This window comes from Hemitrygon akajei, chromosome 4, assembly GCF_048418815.1.
Source record: "Hemitrygon akajei chromosome 4, sHemAka1.3, whole genome shotgun sequence".
NCBI lineage: Eukaryota > Metazoa > Chordata > Chondrichthyes > Myliobatiformes > Dasyatidae > Hemitrygon > Hemitrygon akajei.
The window spans coordinates 184326695-184352988 of NC_133127.1; the positions used below are offsets into that span (position 1 = coordinate 184326695).

At 42.0% G+C, this 26294-nt stretch overlaps 1 protein-coding gene across 5 annotated transcripts in view; it reads right to left on the reverse strand.

The window, feature by feature from the left end:
- Positions 1–26294, reverse strand: part of asmtl (acetylserotonin O-methyltransferase-like) — a 78667-nt gene that overhangs the window by 46899 nt on the left and 5474 nt on the right. For 4 of the 5 annotated variants that reach the window (XM_073044189.1, XM_073044188.1, XM_073044191.1 and 1 more), the window contains 2 exons: positions 21473–21603; positions 9573–9704 (listed from right to left, as the gene is read on the reverse strand). In XM_073044189.1, coding sequence (XP_072900290.1) covers positions 9573–9704; positions 21473–21565 — 225 coding nt within the window. In that variant the 5' untranslated portion in view covers positions 21566–21603. Of the gene's footprint in view, positions 1–9572; positions 9705–14620; positions 14770–21472; positions 21608–26294 lie in introns of those variants that run through there. The other variant, XM_073044192.1, reaches the window with a different exon arrangement.

Below are 26294 nucleotides of genomic sequence, written 5' to 3' on the forward strand. Positions count from 1 at the left end.
CTAAAGAACGCAATACAGACCCATTGTATGAACATAAGGTGATGTGAACATAGTTGTGGTGGAGTGGGTTAATGGGTGAAGGTGTGGTTCAACCTCATGGCTTGGGAAAAGCTAGTTTTTGAGTCTGATGGTCCTGGCGTGAATGCTGTGTACCCTCTTCCCTGATGACGTCAGAGTGCTTCACCGGAGGCAGGGTAGCACGGTCTACAAGCTGCAGCCGATGCTGCCCACCCCCCCCACCCCAAATGTGTTTGCTCGGCAGAAAACAAGCAGTATTGTATTTGATTGCAGACTGCTGCAAGCTCATGGACTCTGGGTCTTGGACTATGTCTTTTTTGTGCGACTGTATTTTAATGATATCTTATATGTGCTAGATGTGCCTTGTGTTGTGTATGACTGCTGATACTGTGCTTTGCACCTTGGCCCCAGAGTAATGCTACTTCAATTGGCTGTATTCACGGGTATTCGTGTATGGTTAATGTCAATTAAACTTGAACTTGAACTTGACGGGACTGGGGCAAACATTCCGTAAGCAGGGTGGGTGGGATCCTTTGTGATATCTCTGGCCACTTTCCGGCAACTTCCTGTATACATGCCCTTGATAGCAGTTAAGTTGAAGTCGGTGTTCTAATCTTAGCCAAAATCAGAAAATGATGGAGATATCTGTAGGTCAGGCAGCAGCTATGTGGAAAGAGTTTCAGATTATAGAGTCACAGAGCAATCTCACTGATACAGGTCCTTTGGTCCAACTAGTCCAGGTCATCCATGTTGCCTACCCAGCTAGCCCCAATTTCCCATGTTAGGCACATATCCCTCAAGTCCCCCAGTCCATGTACCCCTCCAAGTACTTCTTAAATAACACTATTGTATGTCAGTCCATGGCCTCCTCTACTGCCACAATGAGGCCACTCTCAGGTTGGAGGAGTCACACCTTATATTCTGTCTGGGTAGCTTCCAACCTGATGGCATGAATATCTATTTCTCAAAATTTTGGTAATAGCATCTTCCCCTGTTCATCTCCTTCACTATTCCCCATTCCTGTCTCCCTCTCTCACCATATCTCCTTACCTGCTCATCACTTCCCTCTAGTGCTCCTCCCCCTTTCCTTTCTTCCATGGTGTTCTGTCCTCTTCAATCAGATTCCCCCTTCTCCAGCCCTTTATCTCTTTCACTAATTAACTTCCCAGCTTTGTACTTCATCCTCTTACCCCCTCCCAGTTTCACCTATCACACTGTACTTCTTCCTCCCCTCCCCCACCTTCTTACTCTGACTTTTTCCCCCGTCCTGATGAAGGGTCTCCGCCCAGTACATCAATTGTTTACTCTTTTCTATGGATGCTGCCTGACCTGCTGAGTTCCTCCAGTAGTGTGTGTTGCTTTAGATTTCCAGCATCTGCAGACTTTCTGGTGTTTGTGTCCCTCGAGGTTAACTTGTAGGCTGAGTTAGTAGTGTAACCCTCAGGTTCGGTCAGCGGCGTTAGTCAAGGGAAGACCATCTCTGGCCCCGCCAGACCTGAAATCTGAGGTGCAAAACCTCTTGTTTGTGTGGATGCTGCGTGATTTGTTCCCGTTACAAATCAGTACCACAAAATAACAGACAGTACACCATATGCAATTAAACGATTTAGCTTTATAACTCTTAATTTGACTAAAGGGTTAGTAAAGTAAAACAAAAAGAAACGGGCCCACTTTAATGAAACAGTCTAATGTGCACAAGTTGGAGCTCATGGTTTCCCTTCCATTGGTCCTCCATCGATTTCCCCGGGCTTCGTCAACTCTCGGCCCCACTCCAATCCACTCCTTTCTGATGTCTATGACCTCTCCATGCTGGCATCTTCTCCCTCCATCCTCCGCCGAAGAAAAGGCCCAGATCCCTTCGGTGTCAGCCACACAGAACAAAAACACACTCCCCTCATCAGACGGTGCACATTCCAAAGTACCCATCATTTCCAACCATAACCCAAGCACTGCTTCTACAGAAAGACCATTGCATTAGCAGTGAAACCTTTCACAGGGTGTTACAGTAGCAAGGAAGTCAAATGTAATGTTAGCATTCATTTCAGAGGACGAGAATCTATAAGCACAGATTAATGCTGAGATGTTACAAGGTGCTGGTCAGACCACATCTGGAGTATTGTGAGCATGTTTGGGCCCTATGTCTAAGAAAGGATGTGCTGCCATTGGAGAGGGTCCAGAGGCTAATGAGAATGATCCCGTGAATGAAAAAGTTAATGTACGAGGAATATTTGATAGTTCTGGGCCTGTATTTACTAGAGCTTAGAAGAATGAGGGGGTGGGGAATCTCACTGAAACATACCAAATATTGTAAGGCCTGGATAGCGTGGATGTGGAGAGGATATGGAAATACTGGGAAAGTCCAGGACTAGAGGGCATTACGTCAGAAAAGAAGGACGTCCCTTTAGAACAGAGATGAGGAGGAATTCCTTTAGCCAGAGGGTCATGAATCTGTGGAATTCATTGCCACAGACAGCTGTGATGGCAAAGTCATTTAAGGTGGAGGTTAATAGGCTTTTGACTAGTAACAGTGTTAAGGTTCATAGGGTGAAGGTGAGAGAATAGGGACAAGGCACTGTGTGTGTATGGATGGTTAAGAAGGTTAGTAAGTCAGCCATGATTGAATGGCAGAATAGACTTGAAAGGTCAAAAGGTTTAGTTTTGTTCCTATGCCTTATGTTTTCATTCCAGCCTAGCCTAAGCAAACCTCTCCCTATAACTCAGGCCCATGGTCCTGCCAACATCTTCATAAATCTTCTTTGCACTTTTCCAGTTTAACCACATCCTTCCTGTAACAGGGCGACCAAAACTGTACACAGTACTCCAATGGCAGCCAATGATTTATGCAACTGCAACATAATATCACAACTCCTATGTACCCTTTCCGTTTGAGCCTTAGTTGATCACAGTGCCAGAGACCTGACAGCTGCTGCTAGCCCTTGAAAGATCATTCCCCGCACCCTTCACCTAATAGTATGCAAAGATTTTGATCAATTTAACTGAGAATGTTTTTTTGTGAATCACATGCTTCTTTTTTAACAGCAGAGCCCAAAAAAACAAGGAAAATTATAAAGTACGAAAAACTAAAATTTCAAAAACTGAAATGTCAGCAGGTCAAAAGTATTCATCCCGCTTTGCTCAGTACTTAGTTGAAACACCTTTACAGCTATTACAGCCAGCAGTCTTTTGTACAATGTGACGGAGCAAGATTTGCCCATTCCTCCTTACAAAATTACTCAAGTTGTACCAAGTTAGTTGAGGATTGGCAGTCATACATGGGTGTTTCTTTGGTTGGCAATCAGTGGTGAGTGGTGTGGTGCAGGAATCGGTGCTGGGCCCACACCTGTTCACGATATACATTAATGAATAGGAAGAGGGAACTATGTCTAATGTATCTAAGTTGGCTGATGACACTAAATTGAGAGGAAAAGCAAATTGTGTAGACAATAGAGAGTCTACAGAGAGATATAGATAGGTTAAGTGAGTGGGCAAGGGTCTGGCAGATGCAGTACAATGCTGGTAAATGTGAGGTCATCTACTTTGTCAGGATAAATGGAAGATCAGATTATTATTTAAATAGTAAAAGACTGCAGCATGCTGCCGTGCAGAAGAACTTGGGACCACTTGTACATGAACTGCAGAAGGTTGGTTTACAGGTTCAGCAGGCTCTCAAGAAGGCAAATGGAATATTTTCCTTCATTGCTAGAGGGATTGAATAAGACAGCAGGGAGGTTATGCTGCAGCTGTATAGAGTACTGGTGAGGCTGCATCTGCAGTACTGCATGCAATTCTGGACTCCATACTTGAGGAATTATATACTGGCTTTGGAGGTGGTGCAAAGGAGATTCAGCAGTTTGATTCCAGAGATGAGGGGTTTAGACTATAAGGAGAGATTGAGTCGCCTGGGACTGTACTCACTGGAATTCAGAAAGATGAGAGGACATCTTATGTTGTTTCTACTGGTAGGTGATACGAGAATTAGGGGACATAGCTTCAAGATTCGGGGGAGTAAATTTAGGATGGAGATGAGGAGGAACTGCTTTTTGCAAAGAATGGTGAATCTCTGCCCAATGAAGCAGTGGAGGCTATCTGAGTAAATATATTTAAGACAAGGTTGGATAGATTATCGCATAGTAGGGGAATTAAGGGAAAAGGCAGGTAGGTGGAGATGAGTCCATGGTCAGATCAGCCATGATCTTATTGAATGGTGGACCAGGCTTAATGGGCCAGATGGCCTACTCCTGCTCCTATTTCTTATGTCCTTAAGGACAGAAATCTTGAGGTCTTGCCAGAGATGTTTGATTGGGTTAAGGTCAGAACTCTGACTGAGCCACCCAAGGACTTCAATTTTCTTCATTTGAAGCTACTCCATGGTTGCTCTGGTAGCATGCTTTGTGTCACTGTCCTGCTGAAAGACTAACTTCCTCCCCAGTTTAAGCTTTCTGGCAGAGACTAGCAAGTTTTTATCCAGGATCATTCTGTATTTAGCAGCATTCATCTTTCCATAAATCCTGACCAGATTTTGAGTCCCTGCTGCTGAAAAGCATCCCCATAGCATGATGCTACCTATCTCCACCATACTTTAAACTAGGGATGGTGTTATTTGGCTGATGCACAGTATTAGATTTACACCACATGTACCACTTTGTGTTGAGGCCACAAGGTTCCAACTTAGTCTCATCCGACTACAAGACTTCTCCCACATCTTTACAGTATCTTCTAAATGACACTTTGCCAAGTCCTTAAAGGCAAGAATATGTCTTTTTCAGCCAGAGTTTCTTCCTTGCCACACTTCCACAAATACCCTTTTTCTGCAAAAGCCATAAGAGATTTTGGAGCCATGAACTTCATCTCCAGTTGCAAACAAAGACTTCTGTAGCTCACTCAGAACAGCGGATGGTGTCACAGTTGCCTCTCTTAAAATTGCCCTTCTTCTCCAGTGACAAAGTATAGAGGGATGGCCTGACTTAGGCAGTGTGGCTGTGGATTCATACTTATTCCACTTTTTTATGATGGACTGCACTGAGCTTCAAGCTATGTTCAGTGCCTTTGAGATGGACTTGTATCCTTCCTCAGATTTGTGCTTCTCTATTATCATTTCCCCGACTTGCATTGAATGCTCGCTTTTGGTTTAGTCCATTGAAAATCTACCATACTGTTGGACCTTACTGAAAGAGGGGGCATTAATTCTTATGAATTCATTGAAAATAAATGATCCTCCAATTTTCTGCATCAACAAATTGGATGAGTTGTTAAGGTAATACCTGTATATTGCACCTGAGGAAAGTTAATTGTGGGAGCTGAATACTTTTTCAAGGCACTTTCTATATACATATATATAACCTGATTCTGAATCCAAATTGATGAGTGATCACCAGGAAAAGTAAGATATAATAGTTAAGTTAAATAAGTAGTGCAAAAATAGAAATTAAAAGTTAGTGAGGTAGTTCTCATGCGTTCAAGGTCCATTCAGAAATCTGATGGCATAGTGGAAGAAGCTGTTCCTGAATTGTCAAGTGTGTGCCTTCAGGCTTCTGTACCTCCTCCCTGATGGATATACCCCTTAGCAATAATGATCAGAGAGGCACACAGAGTATCTGTATGTACCAACAAGTAACCTTTATTGTCTCAACTAAAAAGCATGTGGGTTTGCAAGCTAACTACATGTGTCCACAGCCACTAGGATTCCCTGACCCTTCACGAACAGTCAATGAAGAGACCTGGGAGAGGAGACTATGCTGCCAGGCATTCCCTGTGGTCCCAATCTCACTTGTCCATAGGCCCCTTCTCATCCACGATCGTTGGTCTCAGGAGAATTATCGTTGTCTTGTATTTGAAGCTCCTGACTCATATGGTGCTCCTCAAGAGTACATCTAATGCATCTCCATTCCATTGGCTCAAGGTCACCCGACCTACCTGGGTCACCTTCAAATGGGCTCCAGTCCAGCATTATTCTATGGTCTCTGACCACCAGCCTCGTGCCTTTGTTTCTTTCAACTCCAACTGGTTCAAACCAGCCAAACTAGGTGACCCAGACACTGAGTCTAAAGAGATTACAGGTTGCTTCTCCAGCAGGCCTGCCGGGATAGATAATAAATAGTCTGAGAATGGTCTCAGATTTAGCAGGTTAATAGCTGAAACTCCTTGTGTCCACATTCAATTGCTCTGTTCAGATTATCCCACAGCAAGAATCAGTTCATCAGCGTTCACAAAATTGGAAGAGGAAGGGTGCTGCAAGGACAGTCTCACAAAATGACCATCTCCATCTTCTTCATGCAGATAGCAAGAACAACAATTGGTTTGTCTACTTCCACTTTCCTTATTTCATTCAGATTGACTGATTTGTAGACTGTAGTTCTTTCTGACCAACAGCAGCAACAAAAACAAGGCATGACCTGAGTGATTGCGATCTTTAATGAAGGATGCCGCCTTTTTGAGGCATCGCTCCTTGAAAATGTCCTGAGTACTACGGAGAATAGTGTCCACGATGGAGCTGACTAACTTTACAACTCTCCGCAGTTTATTTCAATCCAATGCAGCAGCCACCCCTCCCCCCACACCAGACATTGATGCAGACAGTTACAATGTTCTCCATAGTACATCTGTAAAAATTTGCCAGTCTTTGGTGATATACCAATTCTCCTCAATCTCAAAATGAAAAATAGCCGCCGTCTTGTCTTCTTTATAGCTGCATCAATATGTTGGGTCCAGGTTAGGTCCTCAGAGATATTGACATCTAGGAACTTGAAATTGCTCACTCTTTCCACTTCTGATCCCTCTATGAGGACTGCTGTATATTCCCCCGTCTTATTCTTTCTGAAGTCCACAATCAGTTCTTTGGTCTTACTGACATTAAGTGCAGGGTTGTTGCTGCAACACCACTCAACTAGCTGGTATATCTCACTCCTGTACACTCTCTTAGCTCCATCTGAGATTCTGCCATCAATAGTTGTTACATCAGCAAATTTATAGATGACATTTGAGCTGTGCCTAGCCACAGAGTGGAGCATTGGCCTAAGCACACATTCCTGAGGTGCAGCAGCGTTGATTGTCAGTGAGATATCAATGTTATTTCCAATCCACACAGAATGTGGACTTGAGTTATGACCAATTTTCATCAGCATTATCAGAAGGGAAAGAGATGGGGTGATCTGTTCCAGAGATGTTTTGGTGAACGTAAAGGCTGGGGGAAATGGAGGGCAAAGACAAAATGAACCTTTCCCTGGGAAAGGCAAAAAGGGCTCAGAGAAAAGAAGGAAAATGAATAGGGCCACAAGCACTCCCAGCTAAGCTGAAGGAGAAGCCATTAACCAAGAGGAAGGAAAAAACAGCAACATTTTGAAAGTACTGGTATAGAAAATAAATTTAAACTGTACTTAGGTGAAACTTCATTGCTTTATCTTGTGGCTTTGTTGGTTCCAGAATTCTGTGTCCTTTCGATAATCAAGAAATTTCACTTAGTCACTTTTGAGCAGCTTGTGGTAGCATACTGGTTTACGTGAAATACAGAACGGGTGCCAAAATCAGCACTGTTAGTTTGAAGAGCAATATGCACTGAAGTAAGTATAGACATAATTATATGGATTATTTAAGATTTGTCACAAAGTGATGTTGGTTTAACCTAGAAAGCACATATTCATTTGTCGAGTAACACACACAAAATACTGGAGGGTCAGGCAGCATCTTTGGAAAAGAACACAGTCAGCCCTCCTTATCCACGGGGAATTGGTTCCAGGACCCCTCGCGGATATCAAAATTCACGGATGCTCAAGTCCCTTATGCAACCTGTCTTAATCCAGTGGACCTTAGGACCCAGCGGAACCCCAGACCTTATTTAACCTATCTCAGTGCAGTGGACATTATGGCGCCAGAGCTCTGAATGCGCAGTGTTTCTGTTCACGAGAATAATCACTATCACAATTGAAAATAAAGTGGAAATAATAAAGTGATCAGAAAGAGGTGAAACACCATCGGTCATTGGAAAAGTGTTAGGCTACGTCGGTCAACGATCGGAACAATTTTAAAGGATAAAGTGAGAAAGGCTCTGCCCCAATGAAAGCTACAATTATTACTAAGCAACACAGTGGTTTAATTATTGGGTTTTGGGGTTTTCGGTTTTTGATCCTCACATCAATCCGGCACGGTGGACAGCGCCCTCGGGAGCAATCTGTCCCGAGTCCCGAGAACTTCCGTTCCCAAGCCATGCGCTGAAACATACGTTCTTAAGTGTTTTATACGCATAGAAAGGTAAAATATATACTATATACTAAGACAAACGTTTGACTAACTGATGCTAAATAATACCAGATGTACCTGTTCCAACTTACTTAGTAAGTGAACTTCCGATTTTTTTCAATCCTGATGGACGATAATCCATGCACATCCTCCCGTATACTTTAAATCATCTCTAGATTACTTATAATACCTAATACAATGTAAATGCTATGTAAAATGGTTGTTATACTGCATTGTTTAGGGAATAATGACAAGAAAATAGTCTGTACATGCTCGAACAACAAGTGCTGGAAGAGCACTTCCGGGTTTTTGCAATCCACGGTTGGTTGAATTTGCACATGTGGAATCCGCGGATAAGGAGGGCCAACTGTATAGAGTAAATGTTTCAGGTCGAGGCTCTTTATCGAGACAAAAACTGAAGGCAAAAGAAGCTGGAATGAGAAGGGGGAGCACCTGGTTGAATAGTTGGAGAGCAGCAGAGACCAGCGAGGCGAAGCAATGAGAGAGGATCTCACTAAACTTCCATCAGAGAGAATATTTCAACTTCTTCAGGGTAGGGATACCTCGAAGAGGCTCTGCAGTGCAGCAGCATATCAAAACACAAGAGATTCTGCGGATGCTGGAAATCCAAAGTAACACACACAAAATGTAATGTGCCACTCCATGGAAAATATGAATATTTAACTGAAGTATTTAGTTTATATTTTGAAGTTCTCAGACATTGTTTGAATATTTTTAGCTTGCCATTTTGCTCTTTCTAAGATGTTTATCACACAGATTTGCTATCTTACATTTCGTCATTTTTCTTAGTAACGCTTCAACAGATGGCCACTTTGAGTAGAGCCAACTAACTGAATACACTCAATCAGATAGAGCATGGGTTCCCAAACTTTTTAGGTTAAGGATCCCTACCATTAACCAAGGGGTCCATGGAACCTAGGTTGAGAACCACAGAGAAAGAGCAATATTTATTTATTATTGTTGTATTTGCGGTTTGCTTTCTTGTGCCTATTGGGTGGATGCATGGGTGCATGTGTGTAGGTTTTCATTGAAGCTATTGGATTACCTTGTTCTACTGTAAACACCTGCAAGAAAATAAATAGGAAAATAGATATGGTGACCTTCACAATCTTTGATAATAAATGTACTACAAAGTTTTGAACATTTTTCTCTGCGATTTCACTAGTTTCTTTATCGTTTATTTGGAAGCATTTATCTCTTAACTTCCTAATGAAATAACTCAAGAACCCCATTAAGAACATCTCCTACACCATTTAAGTGAAACGCTAAAAAGCTGATGAATTGACTGCTTAAATACTCACCAAGTGCATTCTTGTTGCCACCTCAAGGGCTTTCTGCTTTGCAGTTTCTTTTGCATAATCATAGGGTGTTTTGAAAGTAGACTTGTCAAGATTCTCCTTAAACCATGAAGGCACCACCTCAAATCTAAGACCCTGTAAGGAACAAAAGGATCAATTGAGAATGCTATCTTTCCGTTGTTCTGTTCTCACACTACAATTTTTTGCACCATTTGGATGTTTTGAATTCATTGCTGTATTCATTACCATTAAGTATATGGTTTCGTCCTGGACTTTGCATAATCAAGGAATTTCATTACACCTTGACAATATACTAACCTTGGGAAACATAAATATAAAAAAGATCTTAATGGAGACAAAGGTCTAAGACCATAAGACAAAAAAGTAGAATTAACCCATCAAGTCAGATCTGCCACTCCATCATGGCTGATCTATTATTTCTCTCAACCCCATTCTCCCTCCATCTCCCCATAACCTTTGACACCCTTACTAACATATCAACCTCCTCTTTAAGTATACCCAATGTCTTGGCCTCCACTGCTGTCTGTGGCAATGAATTCTAAAGATTCACCACCTCTGGCTAAAGAAATTCCTCATTTCTGTTCTAAAGGGACATCTCTGTATTGAGGCTGTGCCCTCTGGTCCTTGACTTGCCCACTAGAGAAAATCAAATTATGTGGACAAGTTAAATAGACTAGATTAAGAATCCCCACCTCCTAGGACATGCCTCTTCTCATTGCTACCATCAGGAGGCTGAAGATACACACTCAACCTCATAGGTAAAGATTCTTTCCCTCCGTCATCAGGTTTCTGAATGGACAGTGAATTCATGAGGACTACTACCTCATAATTTTTACTCTTTTGGACTACTGATTTATTTTTCTATAATTCTTATAATTTACAGTACATGTTGTATACTAGTCTGTACTGTCCCAAAACAACAAATTTCACAATATACATTATCTCCTTGAAAATAAACCTGATTCTGATCCGCATCCCCTTCAATGTGGGATTTCAAAGTGGGTAATTAAGAGAACTAAAGGGCAGATTAAAAAAAAATCTGAACACAACAATGCCTTAAAATTAGAAGTGGATGATCTCTGGTCATGACACGAAGAGTGGAAGTTATCTGCAAATCATTCTTTAAAGAGGTGAAGAAAGAATGTCAGGGTTGTAAGAGGTCCTTGATTATGCTGGCTGCTTTACCATGGCCATGATTAGTGTGGACAGAATCCATTACGGGAAGCCTAATTTTCATGATGTGCTGAGCTGTACCACAACTCTGTAGTTTTTTTGCAGTCACAATCAGAGCAGTTGTCATACCAAGCCATGATACATCCAGATAAAATGCTTTCTATACTGCATTGATAAAATTTGAGGAGGGTCAATGGGGACATGCCAAATTTCTCTAGCCTTCTGAAGAAGTACAACCACCAGAGAGCTTTCTTGGAGGTGGCATCACCATGGTTGGACCATGACAGGCTACTGGTGATGTTCACTACTAGGAGTTGGAAGCTGCTCACTCTATCCACTGCCAACCATCCCCCCCCCCCCCAAATGAGGACTCGTATATATTCTGCCAACTTTGCCATCATCTCTTAAGCTAGTCATTTGAACATTTCAAAACTGAGATAATTATTTTGTTTGGCAAGGATATCAAGATCAATGCAGTTAAGATACAGATTAGTAATAATTTATCTAAATATTAGGTGAGACTCAGGATGCTGAAGGGCTTAATTCTTTAAACAACATAAAGATACTCTTTGCAGATTGTTAGGTAGCAAAGATTCCTGGCGAGGCTCTTTCGCTTCTGTATAAGGCTAACACCAAAACAAGCAATGGAAGATGGGCCATAGGCAGCTGCGGTGACCAAGTCATTGAGTATATTTAAGGCAGAGATTGATAGATTCTTGATTAATCAAGGCAAGAATGGTTTCAGGGAGAAAGCAGATTAAGTCTGAGAGAGAAATGGATAAGCCATAATGAAATGGTGACAGACTCCATGGGCCAAATGGCCTAATACTGCTCGTATATCTTATGGTCCTATCAATTCAAAATGGAGCTAAAACAGTAAGTGGTAAATAGAACACATCCATGTTAAAGTTAATGGATTAGTGAATAGTTTTAAATTGAAATATGAACAAGTCACAATTCACTATAATTTTAAATTGTCTTCACTATTTCCACATTACTCTGCACGACAATTTGTCTTTCAGTCCTGAAGTTGATTGCAACACTGAAATCTTTTGAAGCAATGTTGGAGTATGGGGTCTTGAGAAACAGGAGTTAATAATTTGCAATCATTGCACTCTCTCTAGGAAAATGAACTCCTAATTTCAACTTTCAAAAGGTAATAGTGTGGATTGTCAGAGGCTTTTTCCCAGGGCTGAAATGGTTGCCACAAGAGGGCATAGGTTTAAGGTGCTGGGGAGTAGGTACAGAGGAGATGTCAGGGGTAAGTTTTTTACTCAGAGAGCGGTAAGTGCATGGAATGGGCTGCCGGCAACAGTGGTGGCCTAGTAATTTCTAAGGTAGGGACATGTTTGGCACAACTTTGTGGGTGAAAGGGCCTTTATTGTGCTGTAGGTTTTCTATGTTTCTATGTAATGATAGAGATAAAGGAGATTTACTACTGCCATCTAGTGTCAAAACAAAACATAAAGATTAGCTTTCTTTGTCACGTATACAGGTGCCCCCACTTTACGAAAGTTCACTTTATGTCACTTTGCTTTTACGAAAGACCTACATTAGTACCTGTTTTTGCTAACCGAAAGAAATCTGAAGAGAATTTCCGCTTTTATGAAAAAAGGCACCCGCTTTAAACTTGTGTTTACCCCGAGAAAGCCTTCCATGACCGTGAAGCCTTACACGGGCATGTGTGTGCGCATGCGTGTACATGCCAATTTTTTTTCTACAAATCCGTCTTTGGCCGAATTTTCCCAATTCTGGTAAGTGAAACTACACTGTATTATTTCTACATTATATAGCTATGTATTTATCATATCATTCCTGCTTTTACTGTATGTTAGTGTTATTTTAGTTTTTATGTGCTATTTGGTATGATTTGGTAGGTTATTTTTTGGGTCTGGGAACGCTCAAAAATTTTTCCCATATAAATTAATGGTAATTGCTTCTTCACTTTACACCATTTCGGCTTACGAAAGGTTTCATTGGAATGCTCTACTTTTGGATAGCAGGGGAAACCTGTACATTGAAACATACAGTGAAGTGCGTTGTTTGTGTCAATGACCAACACAGTCCGGAGATGTGCTGGGGGCAGCCTGCAAGTGTTGCCATGTGTCCCGCGTCAACAGAACATGCCCACAACCTTTATGACTTGGAATTTGTGAGGAAAATGGAAAATCCAGAAAAGACCCACAGGGTCAGCGGGAAGATGTACAAACTCCCTACAGACGGTGGCGGAATTGAACCTGGTTTCCTGGCACTGTAATAGTGTTCTGATAACCACTATTTTATGGTGCAGTCCAAAGATACCAAACTGATGGTTCAGTACCACATCCTAAAAATATTTCAAGTAACAGATAGATGCTTGCTCCTTGCTAGTTCAAATAAAGCAGTTCCATAGCATTAAATTTTCAAGTGACACTGGTTGTGCTACAAGAAAAACTTTATTTATGATTAAGAGTGTTTAGCCCAGTGTTCTACTCTCATGACTATGTGGCTAAGTGTATGTAGCACAAATGCCAGCAGTAAGTTCACTGATGATGTTGGCAAAATTTCAGATGGCAATGGTCAGCTGCTTGAGTGGTGTTGCAAAAACAACCTTGTGCTCAACCTCAGTGAGACCAAGGAGTTGATTGTAGACTTCAGGAAAGCGAAGTTGGGAGAAGACACTCGGGTCCTCATTGAGGAGTCAGGGTTACTTGTTGTGAACATCATCTGTCATGGTCCAACCAGTGATGCCACAAAAAAGAAAGCTCACCAATGGTTGTACTTCCTCAGAAGGCTAGGGAAATTTACCCTCATCAATAATTAGCAATGCACCATAGAAAGCGTCTTCTCTGGATGCATCACTACTTCACAGGACAACTGCTCTGACCATGACTGCAAAAGCCTGCAGAGAGTTGTGGTCACAGCTCAGCACATCATGAAAATTAGGCTTCCCTCCATAGATTCTGTCCACTCCTCTCATTGTCATGGTAAAGCAACCAGCATGATCAACCTCGATATTCTCTCCACATTATCAATTACAGTACTGTGCAAAAGTCTTAGGCACATATATATAGCAAGGATGTCTAAGGCTTATGCACAGTACTGTAATTGTCAATTGTGGAGCAAAGTGTGAGTTTGTAAATCTGGCGGGAGCAAGGTAGTTTGGGAACAGCAAAGGTGGAGTGCCAGGTCGGGGATGTGGGATAGGTGGCAGAGAAGGAGTACCACCCTCTAGAGTGGGGCGGGTGCACACATACCCAGCCCTGAGACAACAGGCAAGATCAATTGATTCCAAACAATTGCTTTATTGATCATTACAGAATGCCTTTCTGGTGCTTCCCAATCCCTCCTCTCTCCCTTTCCCTTTTCACAACCATGAATCCCTTCTCCCTGCCCCCTTCCCACTCTCAGTCCACAATACAGACCCATATCAGAATTAAGTTTATCATCACTCACATATGTCATGAATTAGTTTTTGCAACAGTGGTACAGCGCAATACATAAAATTACTACTGTACTATGAAAGTCTTAGGCACCCTAGCTATGTATATGTGCCTATGATATTTTTGCCCAGTACTGTAAGTTTCTTCCCTTTTGATCTAGCCTTTCCCTTAACTTGCATTTCCCGTGACCTTACGTAGATTTTCAAAAGCTGAGCATGACGTGCCGGCTATCTTCAGGAGAGTAAATCCAAGGAAAGTATCTAGTCCAGACAGAGAACCTGGGCGAGTACTGAAGACCTGTGCTGATGTGCTCACGGATATCCTCTCGTTCTGGCATTGTGTGGTACCCAGCTGCTTCAAGCAGGTTTCAATCATACAGATGCCCAAGAAGAGCATGGTAACCTGCCTCAATGACTTTCACCCAGAGGTACTTACAACCACAGTGATGAAATGTTTTGCGAGGCGGGTGTTGAAGCGTATCAGCTCCTGTCCAGTGGTGACTTGGATCCGCTCCAATTTGCCACCGAAGCGACAGTTCTACAGCAGATGCTATCTCATTGGCTGTTCAAACAACCTTGGAACATCTGGAGAGCAAAGATGCATACATCAGGATGCTCTTTATCGACTACAGCTCAGCATTCAATACCATCATCCCCTCAAAACTAATCAATAAATTCCAAGACCTGGGCCTCAATATTCCCTTGTGCAACTGGATCCAGGATTTCCTCACTTGCAGACCCCAGTCAGTTTAGATTGGCAAAAATATCTCCTCCACAATCTCCATCAGGACAGGAGCACCGCAGGGATGTGTACTTAGCCCCCTGCTCTACTCACTTTACACCTATGACTGTGGCTAAGTACAGCCCCAACACCACATACAAGTTTGCTGATGACACCACTGTTGTGGGCTGTATTAAAGGTGGTGATGAATCAGGAGGGAGATTGAAAATTTGGCTGAGTGGTGTAATAATAATGACCTCTCATTCAATGTCAATAAGACCAAGGAACTGATTGAAGAAAAGGGGATAAGGCCACTCATTCTACTTCTGGTGCACCTCACTTTAAGGACTCTTTGTCTTGTTATTTCATGCTTGTCATTTAATGCTATTTATTTATAATTGCATTTGCAGTTTGTTGTTCATTGATTTTGTTTATAGTTACCGTTCTATATTTGCTGAGTATGCAAGAAAAATAATCTCAGGGTTCTATATGGTGTCATGATTGCATTCTGATAATACAAAAAAACTTTACTTTGAACTTTGAAAAGTTTATCTGAATTTATCATATTTTGATCCTTGCACCTTATTTGTCTTCCTGCACTGCACTTCCTCTGTAACAGTAATTAGATTCTGTATTCTATTGTGCTTTTCCCTTTACACCACCTTGTTGTACTTATGTTTGCAATGATCTGTACAGATGGAATGCAAAACCAAATATCGCGGTACTTGTGATAATTGTAAACCAATTTCTAGAGGTGCATTCAGTGCTGGCAAGTTTAAAATTTACCTTATTTCATGAGCAAGAAAATTTCTCATATGCTCATTGCATTTATTATTGTCATGGTCATACAGCACAGAAATGGCCCATCAACCCAGCAGGTCCATGCTGAATAAATTGCCATACTGGACCATGATGCATCCAATGTACTTCCAACAGTATATCTGTATAAGCCTGTTAGAATGTTCAGTGACAAGCCAAACATTCTTAAATACGCAAGACAGTAAAAGATGCTGGTGTGCATTCCTTATGGTTGCATCTGTACGCTGAGCCCAGGAAGACCATTGCTTTTGGTCTTGAACACAATAAAGGAAAAAATATTTATGCAGTAGACACCATTCCTTTAATTCTCTGATTCTAATGTAACCATTACAACCTCTCTGCTCAACAACACACACAAAATGCTGGTGGAACACAGCAGGCCAGGCAGCATCTATAAGGAGAAGCACTGGCGATGCCCGAAACGTCGACAGTGCTTCTCCTTATAAATGCTGCCTGGCCTGCTGTGTTCCACCAGCATTTTGTGTGTGTTATTTGAATTTCCTGCATCTGCAGATTTCCTCGTGTTACCTCTCTGCTCTCAAGTTTTACACTTCCTTGAACTTTTCTATCTTCTTAGGATTCATTCTCAACAGATTTGGATCTGTATTCTTCTGTTCATTATATCATCTCCAGCACAAAGGTACATTTTACTACTACCTGACAATATTCACACAAAACTTAACCTTTCCATATGTATTATTCCACAACTGTGGGCTTCTTGAAGTTCAACAGTGGCATTTCTTAAAAACAATAGGAAATACTCCGCATTCTGAAACATTGATAAACTTGTACATCGGGCACACGGTGGTATGGTGCTTAGCACAATTAGTTGATCTAAGATAGCTCTGGTGAAACTTGACATGTTGCAGGCAGCTTACAAAACTTCTAAATATTCTTCTTCTGAACTACTCTCATTGTAAGCTGCAGCCTTTAAATACCTTTAAGTACTTCTGAACCTTAACAAGTTACCAATTCACAATCTTCTGAAGGATTCGGCAGATTTTAACTTTCAAGCATGCAGGACAGCACCTTTAAGCAGATGATGGTACATTGCCATGGCTGAAAGAGAGGGAGAAGAGGAGCACTCCAAACCAGACTAAAACACTGGGGTATGATGTTTAAACTTCCTTGACCCAGTATCTTGTTAGCCAATGTACAGTTGCTGGAGAACAAGACTGAAAAACTAAGGGCAAGATTGCATATCAGAGGAAAATAAGGAATTGGTGCGTTCTGTGCTTCACGGAAACATGACTCACTCTGGACATGTCAGATACATCAGAAAGACCTGAGGGCTTCTCAATACATAAGATAGACGAGATTACTGATTTGGAGAAAGCAAAAGAAGGGGGTCTGTTCTTCATGATAGACTCTTTGTGGTGCCCAGATATAGTGGTCTTGTCGCGCTCTTGTTCTCCCGACCTGGAATATCTAATGACTAAGTGCCAACCATTCCCTACTGTGATCCTGACCGCAGTTTACAAACCACCAAAGGCAAGGTTAAGCAGGAGCTCAAGGTACTGAGTGCTGCCATCAGCAAACACTGTTTCTCAATATTTATTGCTTAGTTATGTATTATTATAATTTTGAAAAAGAATCTCATACTCCTCCGGCATAAATGACAAGTAAACTCTTCTCGGACTTCCAGCCGGGTACAGGTATCCATTAATAGCCGACGTTTTGATGACAAACTCTGCCATCATCCCTGAAGAGTCAAAGAGTTAAACTCTGCCATCACCTCTGACACCATCCAGCCTGAGAAGAGTGTTATTATTATATTGGGTTTTCTTACTTCCTTGTTTTGTATTTGCACAGTTTGTTGTCTTTTGCATATTGGTTGTTGTCTGTACTATTGGGGCTGTCTTTCATTGACTCGATTGTGTTTCTTGTATTTACTGTGAATACTCAGAAGAAAAATAATCTCAGAGTTATATATGGTGACATATATGGACTTTGATAATAACTTCACATTGAACTTTGAATTTTATAACACCAACGATCACTGATCGAGGTTCAATTTGTGATGCATCTGCAAGGAGTTTGTATGTTTTCCCTGTAACCGTGTGGGTTACCTCCAGCTGCTCCGGTTTCCTCTTACATGCCAAAGACATTCGGTTTAGGTTAGTGAATTGTGGGCAAAGTATGTTTTGCACCGGGAGTGTGAAAACACTTGAGAGCTACCCCAGCACAATCCTCAGACTGCATTGAACACTGACGCAGTGAGACACATTTCGATATACAGTACAGGTGATAAAAAAGCTAATCTTTTATCTTTAGTTGGGTGCTTTAATAGACAATAGATTCAGGAGTAGGCCATTTGGCCCTTCAAGCCAGCACCGCCATTCAATGTGATTATGGCTGATCTTCCACAATCAGTACCCCGTTCCTGCCTTCTCCCCGTATCCCTTGACTCTGCTTCCTTTAAGTGCTCTATCTAACTCTTTCTTGAAAGCATCCAGAGATTTGGCCTCCACTGCCTTCTGAGATCCACAACTCTCTGGGTGAAAAAGTTTTCCTCAGCTCCGTTCTAAATGGCCTACTCCTTATTCTTAAACTGTGGCCTCGGGTTCTGGACTCCCCCAACATCGGGAACATGTTTCCTGCCTCTAGCGTGACCAATACGATAATAATCTTACATGTTTCAATCAGATCCCCCCTCATCCTTCTAAATTCCAGTGTATACAAGCCCAGTCACTCCAATCTTTCAACATATGACAGTCTCGCCATCCCGGGAATTAACCTCGTGAACCTACGCTGCACTCCCTCAATAGCAAGAATGTCCTTCCTCAAATTTGGAGACCAATCCCTGTCCTGTCTCCCTTTCTCTTCACCATCTACACCTCAGACTTCAACTACTGCACAGAGTCTTGCCATCTTCAGAAGTTTTCTGATGACTCTGCCATAGTTGGATGCATCAGCAAGGGAGATGAGGCTGAGTACAGGGCTATGGTGGGAAACTTTGTCACATGGTGTGAGCAGAATCATCTGCAGCTTAATGTGAAAAAGACTAAGGAGCTGGTGGTGGACCTGAGGAGGGCTAAGGTACCGGTGACTCCTGTTTCCATCCAAGGGGTCAGTGTGGACATGGTGGAGATTTACAAATACCTGAGGATATGAACTAACAATAAACTGGACTGGTCAAAGAACACTGAGGCTATCTACACAAAGGGTCAGAGCCGTCTCTATTTCCTGAGGAGACTGAGGTCCTTTAACATCCGCCGGACGATGCTGAGAATGTTCTACTAGGCTGTGGTAGCCAATTCTATCATGTTTGCTGTTGTGTGCTGGGGCAGCAGGCTGAGGGTGGCAGACACCAACAGAATCAACAAACTCATTCATAAGGCCAGTGATGTTGTGGAGGTGGAACTGGACTCTCTGACGGTGGTGTCTGAAAAGAGGATGCTGTCCAAGTTGCATGCCATCTTGGACAATGACTCCCATCCACTCCATAATGTACTGGTAAGGCACAGGAGTACATTCAGCCAGAGACTCATTCCACCGAGATGTAACACTGAGTGTCATAGGAAGTCATTCCTGCCTGTGGCCATCAAACTTTACAACTCCTCCCTTGGAGTGTCAGACACCCTGAGCCAATAGGCTGGTCCTGGACTTATTTCCACTTGACATGATTAACTTATTATTATTTAATTATTTATGGTTTTATATTGCTATATTTCTACACTATTCTTGGTTGGCGCGGCTATAACGAAACCCAGTTTCCCTCGGGATCAATAAAGTATGTCTGTCTGTCAAAACTGAACACAATACTCCAGGTGTGGAGTCACCAGGGCCCTGTACAACTGCAGAAGGACCTCTTTGCTCCTATACTCAACTCCCCTTGTTATGAAGGCCAACATGCCATTAGCTTTCCTTGATTACACTCACTGTGAAAGATTGTTTGAAAAGCCAAATATAAATACGTTCCAAAGACTAACTTCTCAAATAAAGGAACTAACTTTTCAATATAAATACTGCATCAGGAAAATCACTTCAGATTTCTAATAATCAGCTGAACACAGAGAACACCATGCTAATCACATAATCAAATGTTCTGGGGGAAAAAAAAACAATTTAATCTAAACTCTCTGTACAATCAACAGCATGATATTAATTGCATGACAGCTCTCTTTCTTGACAGCAATATTGCATTTTATTTCAGCAATCTGGCCACAGAAAGGCACCACAATGGTAAAGTGGTTAACCTAATGCTATTACAGTGTCAGCAATCCGGGTTCAATTCTGTTGGTGTCTTTAAAGTTTGTATCTTCTCTACTTGAGTGCATGGGCTTTCTCCAGCTGCTGTGGTCTCCTCCCACATTCCAATGACGAGTGTGTTAGTAGGTTAATTGGTTACATGGGTATAACTGGACGACGAGAGCTCATTGGGCCAGAAGGGCGTGTTACTGTGCCGTATCCCTAAGTAAAATCCAAAAATCGCTTGGGATTAAGGATGACCCAGTTGCGTAGGTTCAGAAGTTGATAATGAGGCCAATATGGCAGCTGTAGGCTCTTCCACAGATGGCAGTGTGGTGGACAGATGGTAGTCTGAGGATGTGTGTTCATCCATGGTCTTGGTATGCATCACCGCAAAGTTCCCATCATCATCTAAATGTTCCCTCTACATTCTACGTAGTGTTACGTACCCGTGACACGTGACAGTGGTACCCTTGTCACGTGACTGGGGTTGAAGTTATACTGGACTTGAGGTAATGTCTTGTGATGGTGGAGCGATGTAATTTTCCTGCCAGTAGAGGTCATGTGACAGTTTTTTTTTACAGGGTATAAAAGGAAGACCCCACCCTGTCAGGTGGGGCAGTTCGTGGCTGGATTTGCCAAGTTGACTTCATGCCACTGCGTGATTTAATGTGATGACGCAGTTTAGTTGAAAGATGAAGTTTTATATAATGCCTAAAGTTTAAAAGGTCATTGCCAGCAGTTTCTTTGCTAGTGGAGAGTGAAGTTTGGAGTTCGGAAGTTAAAGATCGAGGAGAATCGATTTTCGACGGTGGAAAGTTCGACCTTGTGCGATCCTCATTCGGAAGGATTTCGTTGACTGTTCTCGTGTTAATCTCTGCTGGGATAGCAGGAGATTGAGGACAGAGTGTGGAAGGAAAGGTCAGTGCCTTTAAACCGTTATGTTTCATAAAATTCTACGTGGGAAGAGTTTGACGCCGGGGATCGAAGGACAACGACGTGGAAGAGAATTTAAATCGCCTTAAAAAGTCTCTCCTTTTAAATGGACTGTGAGCATTTTGAGCTTTCGGCATACCGCTTTAAAGAACTGTTTTTTTTTCAATACCGCTTTAAGAACTGTTAGAGCTGCATCGCTTTAAGAACTGTGAAGTTGCCGCACAGCAGCTGTTTTCCGGTTACGTTAGTGTTTGTTTACTTTTGGGGGGTTTGTTTTCAGTGTTTAATAAACGTGTTATTTGTCATAAAAACCCTTGCCTAACTCATATATATTTATTGTTGCCTGAATACGTAACAGTAGCCATGAGTCGGGGATGCCCAAGAACCAGTGAGAATGGTGCACCTTTTCCCAGGAACCTTTGAGCACATCCACACATCTCAAGATTCAAGTTTATTTAATCACATGTACTGCTGGGAGAAAACCTTGTGAATATCGAGTGTATTCTGTTGTATGCTTCAGCGAACAACTTGATAACATCCTAGGGTTAATCTTCCCCTTTCCCACTTTGGAATATAAAATGTATACTAGTGAACGTTGAGTAACAGTAAACCACAACTTACAACATTGTTCAAAATTTCTCTTCTGCGTGGTGAAGCACTGGCAAGGACCACACGTTTCCCAGCCAGTTTAGAAATCACTGCATTCAATACCATGCTTGTGAACTAGAGTCTTACAGGTTGTTAACCAGGATCTGAAAAGCAATAAAGGGTCATTGTTAGTACTATACATACAGCTGTCTGTTGCATTAACTTTAACAACATTAGAACACAAGTCACTTAGAAGTATACAATCTACTTCATTATGTTCTTGCACCTTATTGTTTACCTACACCACACTTTGTCTACAGCTAATACACTTGATTTTGCATTGTTATGGTTTTGCCCTGTTCTCCTGCAATGCACTGTGTAACCAAGACAAGTTTTTCCACTGTACCTCAGGACATGTGAAACAACAAACCACCACCAATAAATGAAGAATTAAGTCATTCAAGTCAAAGTAAATGTATTACCAAAGTACAAACTTATCACCATATAAGACCATAAGACCACAAAACATAAGAGCAGAATTAGGCCATTCAGCCCATCAAGTCTGCTCCACCATTCCATTATGGCTGACCGTGGATCCCACCTAAACTCATACACCTGCCTTCTTGTCATATCCTTTGGTGCCCTGGCCGATCTGGCAGAGCATTCCACAGATTTACTATTCTCTGGTTAAAAAAATTCTTCCTTATCTCTGTTCTAAAGGGTCGCCTCCAATTCTGAGGCTGTGCCCTCTAGTTCTGGATAGCCCACACCATAGGAAACAATCCTCCCCACATCCACCCTTTCTAGTCCTTTCAATATTCAGTAGGTTTCAATGAGATCCCTTCACATTCTTCTAAATTCCAATGAGTACAGGCCCAAAGCTGCCAAATGCTCATATGTTAACCCCTTCCTTCACAGAATGATCCTCATGAACCTCCTCTGGACTCTCTCCAATGACGACACATCCTTTCTGAGTTATGGGGCCCAAAACTGTTAACAATATTCCAAACAAGAGAAAATCTGCAGATGCTGGAAATCCAAGCAACACACACAAAATACTGGAGGAGCTCAGCAGGCCAGGCAGCATTTACGGAAAAAAATACAGTCAATTGCATTTTTTTTTCATAGATGCTGAGTTCCTCCAACATTTTCAAGTCAAGTCACTTTTTATTGTCATTTCAACCATAACTGCTGGTACAGTACACAGTAAAAACGAGATGTTTTTCAGGACCATGGTGCTACATGAAACAATACAAAAAACTACACTGAACTATGTAAAAACAACACCAAAAAAAAAACTAGACTACGGACCTGGACTGCATAAAGTGCACAAAACAGTGCAGGCATTACAATAAATAATAAACAAGACAATAGGCACGGTAGAGGGCAGTAAGTTGGTGTCAGTCCAGGCTCTGGGTATTGAGGAGTCTGATGGCTTGGGGGAAGAAACTGTTACATAGTCTGGTCGTGAGAGCCCGAATGTTTCAGTGCCTTTTCCCAGATGGCAGGAGGGAGAAGAGTTTGCACAAGGGGTGTGTGAGGTCCTTCACGATGCTGTTTGCTTTGCGGATGCAGTGTGTAGTGTAAATGTCTGTTACGGCAGGAAGAGAGACCCCAATGATCTTCTGAGCTGACCTCACTGCCCGCTGTAGGGTCTTGCGATCCAAGATGGTGCAATTTCCAAACCAGACAGTGATGCAGCTGCTCAGGATGCTCTCAATACAACAATTTTGTGTGTGTTGACAATATTCCAAGTGCGGCTTGACTAATATCTTATAAATGCTCAGCATTATCACCTTGTTTTTATATTCTACTCCCCTTGAAATAAATGCCAACATTACATTTGCTTTATTTACCACAGACCTAACCTGTAAATTCACCTTCTGGGAGTTTTGCACAAGGACTCCTAGGTCCCTCTGCAACTATGATGTTTGAATCTTCTCCCCATTTAAATAATAGTCAGCACTATTATTCCTTTTAGCAAAATGCATCATCATACATTTCCCAACATTGTAGTCCATCTGCCACTTTTTTGCCCATTCTTCCAATTTGTCCAAGTCCTGCTACAATCACATTGTTTCTTCAGCACTGCCTCCCTTCAACCTATCTTCGTATCATCCGCAAACTCTGCCACAAAACCATCAATTCCATTACTCAAATCACTAACAATGTGAAAAGTAATGGTCCCAATAATGACCTCTGAAGAACACCACTAGTCACTGGCAGTCAACCAGAAAAGACCCCTTTTATTCTCACTCACTGCCTGTCAGCCATTCCACTATCCATGCCAGATTCTTTCCAGTAACACCATGGGATTTTATCTTAAGTAGCCTCATGTATGGCACCATATCAAACACCTTCTGAAAATCCAGATAAATGACATCCACTGCCTCTCCTTTGTCCACTCTACTTGCTACTTCCTCGAGGAACCCTAACAGATTTGCCAGGCAAGATTTACCTTTACAGAAACTCTGCTGCCTTTGACTTATTTTATCATTAGTCTCCAAGTACCTCGAAACCTCATTCTTAATAATAGACTTCAACACTTTCCCAACCAATGAAATCAGGCTAACTGACATATAATTTCCTTTCTTTTGCCTTCTCCCCTTCTTAGAGTGGAATGACATTTGTGATCTTCCAGTCCTCTGGGACAATGCCAGAATCAAGTGATTCTTGAAAGATCATAACCAATGCATCTGTTATCCCTTCAGCAACCTCTCTCGGGACTCTGGGATGTAGTTCATCCACCTTAAGACCTTTGAGTTTGCCTCGAACTTTTCATTTGCAAAGGCACTCACTACTGCTCCCTGACACTCGTGGACCTCTGGCACACTGCTAGTGTCTTCCACAGGGAAGAAAGATGCAAAGTACTCATTCAGTTCATCTGCCATTTCTTTGTCCCACATTACTACCTTACCAGCATCATTTCTCAGTAGTTCAATATCAACTCTCACCTCCCTTTTACTCTTTATATAACTGAAAATAACTTTTGGTATCCTACTTTATATTATTGGCTTGTCTGCCATCAATAATACTCTCCTTTTTGAGGCAATCATAAACTTCTATAGATATACTGTGGAGAGCATTCTGACAGGCTGCATCAATGTTTGGTATGGGGGGGGGGGGAGGCTACTGCACAGGAATTAAAGCAGCTGCAGAAAGTTGTAAATTTAGTTGGCTCCATCTTGGGCACTAGCCTACAAAGTCCCCAGCACACCTTCAAAGAGTGGTGTCTCAGAAAGGCAGCATCCATTATTAAGGACCTCCAGCACCCAGGGCATGCCCTTTTCCCACTGTTACCATCAGGCAGGAGGTACAGAAGCCTAAAGGCACACACTCAGCAATTCACGGACATCTTTTTCCCTTCTGCCATCTGATTCCTAAATGGACATTGATCCCATGAATACTACCTCACTTTTTTAATATATATTATTTCTGTTTTTGCATGATTTTTAATCTATTTATTATATGCATACTGTAATTGATTTATTTATTACTATATTTCCTTCTTCCTCTATATTATGTATTGCATTGAACTGCTGCTGCTAAATTAACAAATTTCATGACACATGCCAGTGATAATAAACCTGATTCTGATATTTCATCTTTTCCCTTCTTATAGCTTTTTTAGTTGCTTTTTGTTGGATTTTAAATGCTTCCGAATCATCCAACTTCCCACTTACGTTTGCTACCTCATATGCCCTTTCTTTGGCTTTTATGCAGTCCTTAACTTCCTTTGTTAGCCACGGTCACGTATCCTTGCCATTTGAGAACTTCTTTCTCTGTGGGACATATCTATCCTGTGCCTTGTGAACTACTCCCAGAAACTTCAGCCACCTCTGCTCTGCCGTCATCCTTATCAGTATCATTCCCTAATCCACCTGGGCAAGCTCCTCTCTCATCCCTCTGTAATTCTCTTTATTACATTGCATGCCGTGCTTTCTTCGTAGTTGCACTTATGTGCTGGGCCCAGAATCGGTCCTCTAAAACAATAACACAGAAGAATTTAAAGTTGCTGACCCTCTTCACCTTGATCCTCATGGACCTCCAGTTCCCTTCTCCTGAAGTCAATAATTAGCTCCTTGGTCTTGCTGACATTGAGTAAGAGGATGTTGTTACGGCACCACTTAGCCAGATTTTCAACCTCCCTCCTATATGCTGAATTGTCACCACCTTTGATTCGGCCTACGACAGTGGTGCTGTCAGCAAACTTGAATGTGTCATTGGAGCTGTGCTTAACTGCGCAGTCATAAGTGTAAAGTGAGTAGAGCAGCTGGCTAAGCACACAGCCTTGTGGTGCATCTGTGCTGATGGGAGACTGTGGAGCAGGTGTTGTTTCCAATCTGAACTGCCTGGGGTCTGCAAGTGAGGAAATCGAGGATCCAATTGCACAAGGAGCTAGTGAAGCCAAGGTCTTTGGAGCTTATTGATTAGTTTAATAATAATAACCCAGTACCAATAGGTATAGAAGTCAATCATTCACTATGATCCTGACAGTTCCTTTATGTCAATGCCAGTTTCCTGTACTAACTCCATAATCACTCAACATCTCCCTCTCGAACACACCAATGTTCTGAGTCCCAAAACTTTTATTTTGTACTCACTACCATATGGGACACAACACACCCAAAATGCTGGTGGAACACAGCAGGCCAGGCAGCATCTATAAGGAGAAGCACTGTCGACGTTTTGGGCCGAGACCCTTTGTCCTGCCTGGCCTGCTGTGTTCCACCAGCATTTTGTGTGTGTTGTTTGAATTTCCAGCATCTGCAGTTTTCCTCGTGTTTGCACCATATGGGAAAAGACATTTTTCCTCAACTTAATCCTGAATGACCTTTCCTCTGTGATTATGTTC